Genomic DNA, 13076 nt, shown 5'->3' on the forward strand with positions numbered 1-13076 from the left:
TGGCTCCGACCTGACCCCAGCGGGGGACGGGACGGCTCAGGGGGGCAGGGAATGGGGCACGGGCCTGTCCCCTCTCGTCTGCCTGGGGCCCGGCAGGGCGAAGTACCAGCTCCCACAGTTGGCAGAGGCGGCAGCCGGAGCTGGCTTCCCGGGGGGCAGTGGGCACACGGCGGGGAGCTCGTCTCCGTCAGGCCAGGCTCCCTGGGGATTTGGCTGTGAAGGGAGGATCCCCGGCACTTCCCGGAATCGGCTCCCTCATGGCCCGGCCCCATTCGCTCCCTGCTCTGGGGCTGGATTGTCCCCAGTCCTGCCCGCCCCGCCGGGGAAGCTGCAGCGGGGGGGCTGAGGACGCAAGATCAAAGCCTTGGAAAGAGACCAAAAGCTCCTGCTGTCACGGGGCCTGAATGTGGGACACCGGGATGGTGCAGAGCTGGGGGGGGGGAGGCTGGCCCTGCTGCGGGGGAGGAGCTGCAAAGATGGGGGGCCCAATGGGGGGGACCCTAAAATGGGAATTGCGTCCATGTCTTCGCCTGGCTCTGCAGGAACCAGCTGGGGGCAGCAGGACTCTGCCCCCCAAATGCCCCCTAACCAACTGGGCCACCCTGTATCCCTCCAGCTGGGCCAGCCCCTGCCCCCCTGCAGCTCATTCTGGGGGGAGCAGCAGTAGCGGGGGGGCGGGGGGGGGCGTGGAATCCGTACCTGACTCGGGGATGGGGGAGCGGCGGGGAAGAAACTGACGAGGCCCAGCCCAGGTGCCAGGATTTAATGGGCACGGAGCGGCGACAGGACCGCGACGCTCGGGGGCACGGCGTGGCAGGGCCGTGGGCACAGCCGGTCCCGAGCTCCCAGCCCACGGCAGCGAGGGCTCCGGTCTCTCCGGTCAGCCAGGGTCTGGGTGCAGGGAGGTCCTGTTTGGGGTCCCAGGCCCTGCCCTGGCGCTAGGCGCCCCGCTCCCGGGCCCAGTACTGCCCGTAGAGCTCCTGGAAGAGGCCGTGGCAGGGGACGCGGGCGCGCAGCCGGGCGCAGAGCAGGAAGCAGCCGGCCAGCTTGCGGTGCAGGGCGTAGCTCTCCTCGGGGGGCGGCGTCAGACGGTGGCGCAGCATGACGGGGATCAGGGCCTGCACGCGCCGCGTGGTGCTCTGGGCCCCGAAGTCAAAGAGCCCCGGGGCGGAGAAAGCCTCCCCCAGGATCATCACCGTGTCCACGTGCGCCTCCTCGAACTCCTGGGCACGGGGGGGCAGGGTCAGCTACTGGACCAGCCAAACTCCTGCACAGAACGCCCCAGCCCTTCCGGTGCCCCTCACTCCTGACCCACGGCCCCCTGCCAGCCCAGCCCTGCCCCCCACCCAGCTCTGCCAGTGCCCCTCACTCCTGACCCGCGGCCCCCTGCCAGCCCAGCCCTGCCCCCCACCCAGCTCTGCCGGTGCCCCTCACCCCCGACCCACAGCCCCTGCCAGCCCAGCCCTTCCGGTGCCCCTCACTCCTGACCCGCGGCCCCCTGCCAGCCCAGCCCTGCCCCCCACCCAGCTCTGCCGGTGCCCCTCACCCCCGACCCGCAGCCCCTGCCAGCCCAGCCCTTCCGGTGCCCCTCACTCCTGACCCGCGGCCCCCTGCCAGCCCAGCCCTGCCCCCCACCCAGTTCTGCCGGTGCCCCTCACTCCCGACCCGCAGCCCCTGCTAGCCCGGCCCTGGGCCCCTGCAGTCCTGCTGGTGCCCCTCACTCCTGACCCGCAGCCCCTGCTAGCCCGGCCCAGCCTGGCCCCCCAGCGCCCCTGACTCTCCACCCACAGAGTCCCTGCTTGGCCCCCAGCACACACCCAGCCCAACCGCTCACCTTGGTCTCGAAGCCCGTCATGAACTTCAGGTCTTTGGATTTCTGGAGCACCTTGGCCCTGTCCCCCTCGGCTGCAGCTTTCACCACCTGTGGCAGGGAGGGGCCAGGTGAGAACAAGCTGCAGGACGCCCCCTAGTGCCGCCCTAGGGTCAGCCCTGACTGCCAGCCCCCGCCCCTGCTGGCCCCTGCCCCCTGCAGCACAGTGCCCCCTTGTGCCGCTCGCCAGCACCAACTGCCAGAGGAGAGCACCCCCCGTCGCATTGTGGGCAGCACAGACCCTGACCGAGATCAGGGCCCCTTAGCACCAGGGCCCCTTAGCACTCTCACAGAGAGTGAGAGACGGTCCCTCCCCAAAGAGCTCCCAGTCTGAACAGATACAGGCTGGGAGGAGAAACTGAGGCACGGGGCGGGGCGCTAACTTGCCGAGAGCTGGGAAGGGAATCCAGGTGTCCCATCAATGCAGCGCCCTAGCCCCCTGCCCCCTCTGCCTCTAACCCCGCGGGCTCCAAGGCAGCAGCCAGGATGTCCCCAATACAGACAGGCAGGCTCCTGAGGGGTGGGCGGCCAGGTGAACGCGCCCATACCTCGATGTAGTGATGGGTGAACTCTCTGCTGAAGGGCCGGCTTGCTCCGAAATCCAGCAAGGTCACCTGTAATGAACGACAGCAGCGGCTCAGAGCCCCGGGCAGCTTCTTAGGGGGCTGCCTGTATTGGGCTGCGGCTCAGGCCTGCTCCGGGAACGGGCACCACACCAGGAAATGTCAGGATCGCCTGATTTCGAGCAGGGCCCCACCCCGCACACCTGTGGAACTCGCTGCTGCTGGGCCCTGAGAATGCTCCGTACTCAGCTGGCCTTCGCCGGCGGCTGGGGCTCTGCCTGGCGCTCGGCCAGAGGGGTTTTTAGCTGATGTATTTTTTATTGCCCGGGCCACGGAGCGGATCTGCGAGCTCCTCGCTGGAGAGAGGACCCGATGAATAATTCAGCCGCAGAGCACTGGGTGGATTGGGATCGATGCGCCCCATGGGATGGAGGGGGAACTACTATGCGTATTAGGGTAGCCATAGAGGCCAGGGGGGTGATTACTATGTATATTACAGTACCCCTAAAGGCCAGAGTTGGGGGGCAACTATTACATGTATTAGGGTAGCTCCTAGAGGCCAGGGTCCTGGGGGGCAATTACTATGTGTATTACGGTAACCCCACCTGGGGGGGGGGGGGGGGGGGCTGGTGTGACTCTTGCTCCCAGCAGAGACCCTGGAGCCAGCAGCCCCGTGAGGGGCAGAACTGTGGAAAGGGGGCCGGGGGGCTCCCCCCACCCCCGGGAGGCTGGCATGGGCTCACCCGCTCTCCTGCAGCCCCCCTGGCTCCAGTCTGTCCTGCAGCGCGTGCCCCCCCATGGTTCCCCTCCCCCGGCCGGGGCCCACACCCCACCTGGTGCTTGCTTGCGTCGTAGAAGAAGTTGGCCCAGTTGGGGTCCGTCTGCATGAAGCGGAACTGGAAGAGCTCCCGCAGACAGAGGCGCAGGACATTGTGACAGATCTGGGGGGGCAGCGGGGGAAGGGAATCACCGGCAGGCCGGGCCCTGGGATCGCAGTTATGGTAGCTTCGATCGGGGGCCCTGCCGCGCCAGGCGCTGCACAAGCATGGAGCCAGCCAGGGCCTGCCCCACAGGGTCATAATCCCCACTCTGCCGACCTGGAGACACGGGGACTGGCTCCAGGGCACACAGCAGCTTAGAGGCAGAGCTGGGATAGAACCCAGGCGTCCTGGCTCCCAGCCCCCTGCTCTCACCACTAGCCCCCACTCCCCTCCCAGAGCCAGGGATGGGACCCAGGAGTCCTGGCTCCCAGCCCCCCTGCTCTCACCACTAGACCTCACTCCCCTCCCAGAGCCGGGGACAGAACCCAGGCGTCCTGGCTCCCAGCCCCCCTGCTCTCACCACTCGACTCCATTCCCCTCTCAGAGCTGGGGAGAGAACCCCGGAGTCCTGGCTCCCAGCCCCCTGCTCTCACCAATAGCCCCCATCCCCCTGGGGGGGCAGCCCGGCTGTCGTGCTCGTCGGATCAGCTCACCTCGTTCCGGATGTCCTGGGGGAGCTCCAGGCACTGATCCAGGGGGACACCGCTCCCCAGCTCCATGGTCAGCACCCGCCGTGTCGTCAGCTCGCCCACCACCCTGGGCACCTCGAAGAAAGGGTCGCCGGCCAGGAGCTGCCTGGGGGGGCAGCAGGATGCCGCTGGCTACCCCCGCTTTGCCAGCCAGGAGCCCCCAGCCACTACCCCCAGGGGCAGGAAGCCACCAGGCCCCCACCTCTGAGCTGGCAGGACATTGCTTCTAGGGGTCCGGGCAGCCCTGCTAGAAGGGGGCCAAGGGGTAGCCCACAGGTGGCTTAGCTCAGTTGGAGCCGTGCATGCCGGGACACGGAGTCCCCGGGGGCCGCCCCGCTAACGCCGGGGCCATGCATGCTGCCCTGAATGTGGGCTGGGGAGCCAGGACCCTGCCCAGGGGCCCCGCGGTCGGTACCTGAAGCTCCGGGCACAATCGGCCTCGCGCCGGTAGTCACACTCCCACTCCAGCTCTCTCTGCAGCACCTGCAGCGTGTTGTTGGCGAAGAGGCCTGGGGAGGGCGGGGGGGTGGGGTGAGGCTGCGGACTCGGGAGGCTCCCCTCTGCCTGCAGCAGGCGATGTAGCCCCCGAGGGAAGGGGGCACTTTGTACCCAGGCTGGCGGGGTCAGGAAGGAAGCCCCAGGATAGCAGGACACGCCCAGGGGAGGGGGCAGGCGAGACGCTGGGTAACGCCCCCGCCCCCCCCCCGGGCCCGGCGCAGACTCTTACCTGCCGGGAGCACCACGGTGAGCCTCAGCAGGGCCACCAGGTTCTCCACGTCGCTCCGGATGCTCTGGGCTATGCCGGGGTACTGCGGGGAGGGAGAGAGAGGCGCTGGCTTGGAGAACGGAGCGGGGAGCGCCAGGCCCCCCCCAGCTCGGAGCCCTTCCCAACCCCTGCCCAGGGATCAGCCAGGGCCACTGCCCCATTCAGCAGAAACTGAGGTACCCAGAAGGGAAGGGAGCTGATTCAGGTCACAAAGCAAGGCAGTAGCAGAACTAGGAATAGAACCCAGGAGTCCTGGCTCCCAGCCCCCCTGCTCTAACCACTAGACCCCACTCCCCTCCCACAGCCAGGGGGAGAGAACCCAGGAGTCCTGGCTCCCAGCCCCCCTGCTTTAACCCACCAGACCCCACTCCCCTCCCACAGCCAGGGAGAGAACCCAGGCGCCCTGGCTCCCAGCCCTCCTGCTCTAACCACTAGACCCCACTCCCCTCCCAGGGCCAGGGAGAGAACCCGGGAGTCCTGGCTCCCAGCCCCCCCGCTCTAACCCCTCCCTGATGCTCCCTCTGTAATTGGCCCTGGCTACCCTGAGGCTGCCACCCATGGGTGCTGGGGGGCACAGGCTGCTCACCTGGATCTTCATGGCCACCTCCGTCCCGTCGCGCAGCACCCCGAGGTGCACCTGGCCGATGGAAGCCGCTGCGAAGGGTGTCTCCTCAAAGGAGGCCACCTTCTCCCGCCAGTCCGGCCCCAGCTCCTCTGCCAGCACCCTCTGAAATGCCGAGGGGGGGAGAGACAGGCTCAGCCGGCGCCCTGCCCCGGGCCAGCCCAGCCACCCCCCGGGGGCACGCCGGAGCATCTCATCTCTCGGGCACCGGCTCCACGGGCCTGGGGGATCTCAGTCCCGTCGCCAGCAGGACGCTGCAGCAGCAGCCGGGCTGTGCCTGGCTCCCCCGGGATACACGCCGTGGGGCGGCCCTCACTCACCCTGGTCTGCCAGGCCGGCATGAAGTCCGCGCTCTGCCGCACCCGCGCGAAGATCCGCTGTAGCTGCGGGCTGAGGAAGCTGTCATCTGTGGGGAGAAACCGGCTGCTCAGCGGGGTGCTCCCGGGCCCAGACGCGCCCCCCACACCCCAGGAGAGGCAGCCAGGCTCAGACTAGAGCCCCCCTGTGCAGCCCAACCCAGAGAGCCTGGCTCCCTGCCCCCCATCCCTGCCCTGGGGGTTACAGCTCTAACCGCCCTGCTCTACACCCTGGGCCCCTATGTCAGCTAGAGCAGCCTGCGGGTCCCGAGCATCACTGACACCCAGCCCGTGACATTCGTGTGCCCGGCATGTGGGGTGGGGGGCTTTCTGTGCACACCCGCCCCCTCCAGGGACGGGCCCTTCCCCCAAGGCTGAGGGGCCAGGGCCAAGGGGGGGGCCAGGCGGGCAGGCGCCTACCTTGGATACTCAGCATCTGTCCGATTTTGAGGGCGGCGCCCCGCACCTTGCACAGCGTGTCCACGATCCGCGCCGCGTTGGCCTCCGACAGGAAGGGGCTGGAGCCTGGGACGGGGCTGCTGCTGTCTGCGCAAAGGGGGCAGGGAGTGAGGTGGGGGGTGCAGGGGACCTAGGGCTAGTTCCTTGGGGGACTGACACCCACATCTCAGCAGCCACCGGCTCCCATGGGAGATCAATGGGCCAGCAATCCAGTTCCCTCTGACCCCTGTCCCAGCTCCCCCCACCCCCTCCCCAGCCCCCTCCACCCCCTAGAGGTATATGGGCCACAGGGATCCAGTCTCCAGGGCTGCCCCTTTGAGAGCCAGGCAGGAGCCAGCCCCACAACTTACCCCTTGGCTTCTTCTCCCCATTGAGCGAGTTCTTGGCCACCTCTGCCAGGGCCCCGATGCCCAGACCCACCGCCAGACCTGGGGAGAGAGGCACAGGTCAGAGGGCTGCTCCTTGGGGGGCTGGGCAGCGGGGGAACCCGCTGGGGGGGCTGAGGGGCAGGGCCGGGGATCCCGCACAGGGGGAGCCATTGGCCAGGCTGAGATGTGGGGCGCGCTAGCCCCTTGCTGGCAGAGGGTGTTGGCCAGTCCCCAGGGGGGTCACGCTCTGCGTTCGGAAAGGGGCTGCGAGGGGGGGCAGGAGGCCCCCCCAGTACATGCACATAGCACTAGAATGGAGCGGGGAGCGCTAGTGATCTCACCCACTGGCGATACAACACGCACAGAGCAGGGCCCATCCCGCCCAGCAGGGGGCAGGAGGGAGGGAGACCCCCCCCACGCCCTCCCCAGGGCAGGGACACTGACACCCCCCCCCAGCCCCGGGCTCTCGCGGACTCTACCTCCGAAGCTGGCGAGCCGGCCGACGCGTGACGCGGGCACCGTCCGCTCCCGGGCTCTCTCGCTGAGCTGGCGGGGAGAGAAGAGGGGCAGGGCTGTGGGGCCAGCGTGTCCAGCGGGGGAGGGGGTAGGGCTGTGACGCGGGGGCTCCGTTCCCACGCTCGACCACTGCCCCTGCCCGGTGACCCTGGGGACGTCCCTGCCCCACCTCGTGCCTCGGTTTCCCCTCTCCCTGCGTCGGTCTGCGCACTCCTTGGAACGCCCAGGACTTTAGTACGTGCTGAGGCCTCTTTCAGGTGTCCCAAGCACCCCCTGCCCCAGCCCCTTTTGCCTGTCCTGAACCAAGAGTCCAATTAAAAGACACCCCCCCAGCCCCCTTTCCCCAGACAGCACTCCTGCCCTGCATGCCAAGGCCTGGCTGTGCCTGCGCCCCCCTCCCCCCAGCATCTCCTACTGACCCCTCCTCACCTTCTGCCTAGGAGCCCGAGCCGGCTCCTCCGGGCCCATCTTCCGCCTGGCCTCCCGGGCTCTGCGGATGTCATCGGCCGCCAGGGCTCCCAGGGCCGCATCTCGGTGGAAGAGCCGGCCGGGGCCAAGACCGGGGCACCCGGAGCCCCTGGTGCCGGCACGTGCCGTGGGCAGGGGGAGAGGAGCCGACCGGCCAGAAGCCCTGGGAGCTGTGGGGGGTCTTGCAAACAGAGACACGCCTGGGGGCTGCTGGGGGGCCCCATTTGGACCCCATGTGCCACCTCTCTCTCTTGGGACGAGGTCCTGGGGCCTCCAGACTCCTGCCTGGAACAGGAGAATCAGAGAATGCGTCTGTGCGTGTCCACGCGCGAGTGTGTGTCCGTGCGTGTGTGAGTCCATGCAAGTGTGTGTCCGTGTGTGCGTGTGCGAGTGTGTGTCCGTGCACGTGCGTCCGTGCACAAGTGTGAGAGGAGCTTGCCCTGAATTCCCTTCACACGCCCCCACGGCACCCGGCAGGTCACGGGCACTGCCTGGACCAACCCACCCCGCCCTTTCCCCTGCGGAAGCCCAGAGGGCGACGGGGAAGAGCCAGCGTCCAACTGCACCCTCCGTGAGGCCGTCAGGGTGGGAACACTAGTGGCTTCTCACCCACCTGGGCAGGGAGGAGAACCGGCTACTGGGCCAGCCCTCACAGGGTCTGGATGGGCCCAAGAGGATACAGCATCGAGCGCGGGACCGGAGAGTCAGAGAAGTACGAGTAGAGAGAGACACGGAGATGGGAGGACGGAAGGATACACCCCGGGAAGAGAGGGACGGATAGACGGGGGCTGGGATGGCTGGAGATGGGGCGGAGGGATGGATACACAGCGGGAAGAGAGGGATGGATGGACGGGGTGGAGATGGGAGGACGGATGGATACACACGGCGGTGGAAGAGAGGGATGGATGGACGGGGGGTGGGATGGACGGAGATGGGGAGGAGGGATGGATGCACACCAGGAAGAGAGGGAGGGACGGATGGACGCGGTGGAGACGGGAGGACGGAAGGATACACACTGGGAAGAGAGGGACGGATGGACGGGGTGGAGATGGGAGGACGGATGGATACACACGGCGGTGGAAGAGAGGGACGGATGGACGGGGGGTGGGAGATGGATGGAGATGGAGATCGGAGAGAGGGGCAGCTACCTACGGCGATGGACGGAGGGAAGAACAGAGACGGGACGGAGCTGAGAGAGGGGGTGGCCCTGCTGTAAAGGGACGGACACCCAGGGCGAGGTGGACGGACGGATACGCACAGAGACGGAGTGGCCGGGCGGCTGAAGAGGGACGGGATGGAGACAGGGTGGACGGAAGGACGGACAGATGCAGATGGACGGGGGGACGGACGGGTGCAGGGGTGCGGAGATGGGGTGGGTGGATAGACGGAGAGGGGGACGGAGGGATGGAGGGGGGACGGATGGGGATGGGACGGACGGGGGGACAGGTGCAGATGGACGGGGGAACGGACGGGTGCAGGGGTGCGGAGATGGGGTGGGTGGATAGACGGAGAGGGGGACGGAGGGATGGAGGGGGGGACGGATGGGGATGGGACGGACGGGGGGACAGGTGCAGATGGACGGGGGGACGGACGGGTGCAGGGGTGCGGAGATGGGGTGGGTGGATAGACGGAGAGGGGGACGGAGGGATGAAGGGGGGGACGGATGGGGATGGGACGGACGGGGGGACAGGTGCAGATGGACGGGGGGACGGACGGGTGCAGGGGTGCGGAGATGGGGTGGGTGGATAGACGGAGAGGGGGACGGAGGGATGGAGGGGGGGACGGATGGGGATGGGACGGACGGGGGGACAGGTGCAGATGGACGGAGACGGGACAGAAGGACGGCGACGGGGGGACGGGCAGGTGCGGGGGGGGACGGGGGGCTGCATCTGGGGACAGGCCCACGGCCCCACAGCCCCTGACCCCCACCGCCCGCCCCGCGTGTGCCCGGCCGGGGTCACTCACCCTGCGTCCGGCCGGCGCCCAGGTCCGGGGCAGCCCCCGCGGGGCCCCCCCCAGCACCTCGCCCAGGGCGCCCCGCAGCGCCCCCCGCAGCTCCGGCCACATGCTGCACCTGGGGGGGCAAAGGTCACTGGCCCCGCCTAGCCCCCCCCCGGGAATGGCCCCGCCCCCCACCCCCGGGGGTCGCCCCGCCCACCACGGCCCCGGCCCCTCCCCCACCCCTGGGGGTCGCCCCGCCCCCCAAGGCCCCTCCCCCACCGCGGGGGTCGCTCCTCCCTCCACGGCCCCTCCCCCACCGCGGGGGTCGCTCCTCCCCCCACGGCCCCTCCCCCACCCCTGGGGGTCGCCCAGCCCCCCAAGGCCCCTCCCCCACCGCGGGGGTCGCTCCTCCCCCCACGGCCCCTCCCCCACCCCTGGGGGTCGCCCAGCCCCCCAAGGCCCCTCCCCCACCGCGGGGGTCGCTCCTCCCCCCACGGCCCCTCCCCCACCCGCGGGGGTCGATCCCGGTTCTCACCCGGGTCCGCCGCCCCGCGCCGGCTCCTGCTGCCGACTCCGCTTCCAGGTTCTGCGGGGCCCCGCCCCTCCGGCCGAGAGGAGCCAATCAGGGCCCTGGCCGCCTGACTGCCGGCCGGGACAGCCAATGGGAGGAGCTAGAAAGGGGCGCGGCCCCGCCTCCTGCTGGGGTCTGGGAGCGCTCACGTGTGTTGGGGGCGGGGCAATGCACGCGCATTTGCACACTCGCCGACCCTTTGCACTATCGTTGCACACTCGTCACAGACTCGATGGCTCCTTCCACACTCACTGCCACAGGGTGTTGTCATTGCACACTCGCTGCCCCATTGCACACTGATCGCACACTCCCCAGTTCATTGCACGCTTGCTGCCCCATTGCACACTGATCGCACACTCTCCAGTTCATTGCACGTTCGCTGGCCCATTACACACTGATCGCACACTCCCCAGTTCACTGCACACTCGCTGCCCCATTGCACACTGATCGCACACTCCCCAGTTCACTGCACACTCGCTGCCCCATTGCACACTGATCGCACACTCCCCAGTTCACTGCACACTCACTGCCCCATTGCACACTGATCGCACACTCCCCAGTTCATTGCACGCTTGCTGCCCCATTGCACACTGATCGCACACTCCCCAGTTCATTGCACGTTCGCTGGCCCATTACACACTGATCGCACACTCCCCAGTTCATTGCACACTCGCTGGCCAGTTGGACACTGATCGCACACTCCCCAGTTCATTGCACACTCGCTGCCCCATTGCACACTGATCACACATTCCCTAGTTCATTGCACACTTGCTGGCTGGTTGCACACTTGTCCAGCTCCTTGTTCACTCCATGATGCTGCCCATGGGTTCCTGGTCCGCCTTGAGGCCAGTGGCTGGATTCGGGCCTGTGCAGAGCTGGGATTTGGCTGATCCCGTCCCTGGGGTGCCTTCCTCCCCCCAGCACGGTTTGGGCTGAAAGGTTAAAAGCTACAATAATCTTGTCAGGGCACCTGGGGGTGAAAGGGCGAGTGGGGGGACCCCGGCTCTGCCCCAAGAGACAAAAGCCCCCCAGGCCCCAGCTCCCTGCACGTGTGACCTTTGCAAAGTCTGTGTGTTACCCCGCAGCAAAGCCGGGGCCATGTTGTCATGGGGCCACACACGAAGGCTGCTCCAAACTCCAGGGCAGGGAGGGCTCAGACAAGGTGAGAACCCAGCCCCAAAAGCACAGCCCCATCCCTGGCCACCTGAGCAAAAGGAGAATCCCCATTAGCTGTTAGCAGTACAGGGCTTATGACACTAGATAAGGTCCATCAATGGCTATTAGCCAGGGTGTACAGGGACGGTGTCCCTAGCCTCTGTTTGCCAGGAGCTGGGAAAGGGCGACAGGGGATGCATCACTCGGTGATTCCCTGTTCTCTTCATTGCCTCTGGGGCACCTGGCACTGGCCACTGCCGGAGGACAGGACACTGGGCTAGACGGACCTTTGGGCTGACCCGGTCCGGCTGCTCTTGTGTTCACAGAGGAGCATTTAGGATTGCATCCAGTACAGGGCAACACACGCAGAGCAGGGCTCAGTCTCTCCAGCAGGGGGCAGCAGGGACACACCCACACCCAAACACACCCACACACGCAGAGCAGGGCTCAGTCTCTCCAGCAGGGGGCAGCAGGGACACACCCACACCCACACCCAAACACACGCACACACGCAGAGCAGGGCTCAGTCCCTCCAGCAGGGGGCAGCAGGGACACACCCACCCACACCCAAACACACCCACACACGCAGAGCAGGGCTCAGCCCCTCCAGCAGGGGGCAGCAGGGACACACACACACACACACCCAAACACACCCACACACGCAGAGCAGGGCTCAGTCTCTCCAGCAGGGGGCAGCAGGGACACACCCACACCCACACCCAAACACACCCACACACGCAGAGCAGGGCTCAGCCCCTCCAGCAGGGGGCAGCAGGGACACACACACACACCCAAACACACCCACACACGCAGAGCAGGGCTCAGCCCCTCCAGCAGGGGGCAGCAGGGACACACACACACACCCAAACACACCCACACACGCAGAGCAGGGCTCAGCCCCTCCAGCAGGGGGCAGCAGGGACACACACACACCCACACAAACACACAGACCGGGGTGGGGGAGGAGACACACACAGACAGCGCCACCTGTCTCATCTGAGGACCTCCTAGCAAGACAAGGACCCAAGAAGAGACAAAACAATCTCCCATCACCCTTGTGCGAGCCCGAGTGAGCCAGACACCGCGAGCGAGCGCTCGCTCTGCCCCAGCAAGTCCCCTGGGGTGGGACTGGAGACCTTGCCTTGGAGCTGAATTCAATTTGGTTGAAAGAAGCAACTTAGTACAGAGTGTGCGTGCGCGTGTCCCTGCTGCCCCCTACTGGAGGGGCTGAGCCCTGCTCTGCGTGTGTGAGAGGAGAGTTGACACAAGAGTTGTTGGATCCTGCACAGGGAGGAACAGCTGGACTGCAATCTGAGGCAAAGACCCTGATTTATTCACTCCTTTCGTTCCAGATGTGTGGAATTAGGACATAATTCCCCCTCCCCCAACCTTTCCTCCTAGTGAAAACAAGGCCTAAGGCTTTTGGACAGAACCAGGAACACTCCTCCCCACTCTAACCACTAGCCCCCACGCCCCTCCCAGAGCCAGGGAGAGAACCCAGGAGTCCGGGCTCCCAGCCCCCCTGCTCTAACCACCAGCCCCCACGCCCCTCCCAGAGCCAGGGAGAGAACCCAGGAGTCCGGGCTCCCAGCCCCCCTGCTCTAACCACCAGCCCCCACGCCCCTCCCAGAGCCAGGGAGAGAACCAGGGAGACATTCCAAGAAATGCATGACCCACACAAAGCATGAGATTTTTGCTTTTAATAATATATTTTGGAATCATCTCATTTGTGGTTCTGGTTTTGGAGCCCGGAGCCTGCAGGCGCTTCCTGTTTACAAGCTGTTCCCCAGGCCCAGCAGGGCTAGCAACTTCCTGTTTATTAAAAATAAAAATTAACGCCTAGCGTCTCAGGGATTGCCCCGTGACTCCAGGCGCTGGGGCTTTACGAGAGACCCCAAATAGCAGAAGATT

General features: G+C 66.9%; 1 protein-coding gene across 2 annotated transcripts; it reads right to left on the reverse strand.

Moving 5' to 3' along the window:
* Window positions 1-748: 748 nt before the first annotated feature.
* On the reverse strand, window positions 749-10035 carry COQ8B (coenzyme Q8B). 2 transcript variants are annotated; one of them, XM_075122450.1, is made up of 15 exons: window positions 9975-10035; window positions 9464-9572; window positions 7460-7783; window positions 6994-7060; window positions 6497-6574; window positions 6108-6233; window positions 5652-5737; window positions 5296-5436; window positions 4671-4752; window positions 4359-4452; window positions 3908-4049; window positions 3267-3374; window positions 2419-2484; window positions 1835-1921; window positions 749-1223 (listed from the first exon to the last, which is right to left on the reverse strand). In XM_075122450.1, exons 2-15 carry the CDS (start codon window positions 9563-9565, stop codon window positions 939-941), a joined length of 1788 nt encoding a protein of 595 aa, XP_074978551.1. In that variant the 5' UTR covers window positions 9566-9572; window positions 9975-10035; the 3' UTR covers window positions 749-938. The 2 variants fall into 2 exon arrangements, with proteins under 2 accessions (XP_074978551.1, XP_074978552.1); XM_075122451.1 differs by lacking the exon at window positions 3267-3374.
* Window positions 10036-13076: the final 3041 nt, after the last annotated feature.

This window comes from Caretta caretta, chromosome 23 (assembly GCF_965140235.1).
Source record: "Caretta caretta isolate rCarCar2 chromosome 23, rCarCar1.hap1, whole genome shotgun sequence".
Lineage (NCBI taxonomy): Eukaryota > Metazoa > Chordata > Testudines > Cheloniidae > Caretta > Caretta caretta.

What these genes read in the sequence shown, in the direction of transcription:
- COQ8B (XM_075122450.1), bottom strand. Translation starts at nt 9,565, where the DNA reads ATGTGGCCGGAGCTGCGGGGGGCGCTGCGGGGCGCCCTGGGCGAGGTG. An exon ending in TGGGGAGAAGAAGCCAAGGG is followed by an intron (nt 6,234 to 6,496) that starts GTAAGTTGTGGG and finishes CCCTTTGCGCAG; the next exon opens with ACAGCAGCAGCCCCGTCCCA. An exon ending in TCACCCATCACTACATCGAG is followed by an intron (nt 1,922 to 2,418) that starts GTATGGGCGCGT and finishes TCCCTGCCACAG; the next exon opens with GTGGTGAAAGCTGCAGCCGA.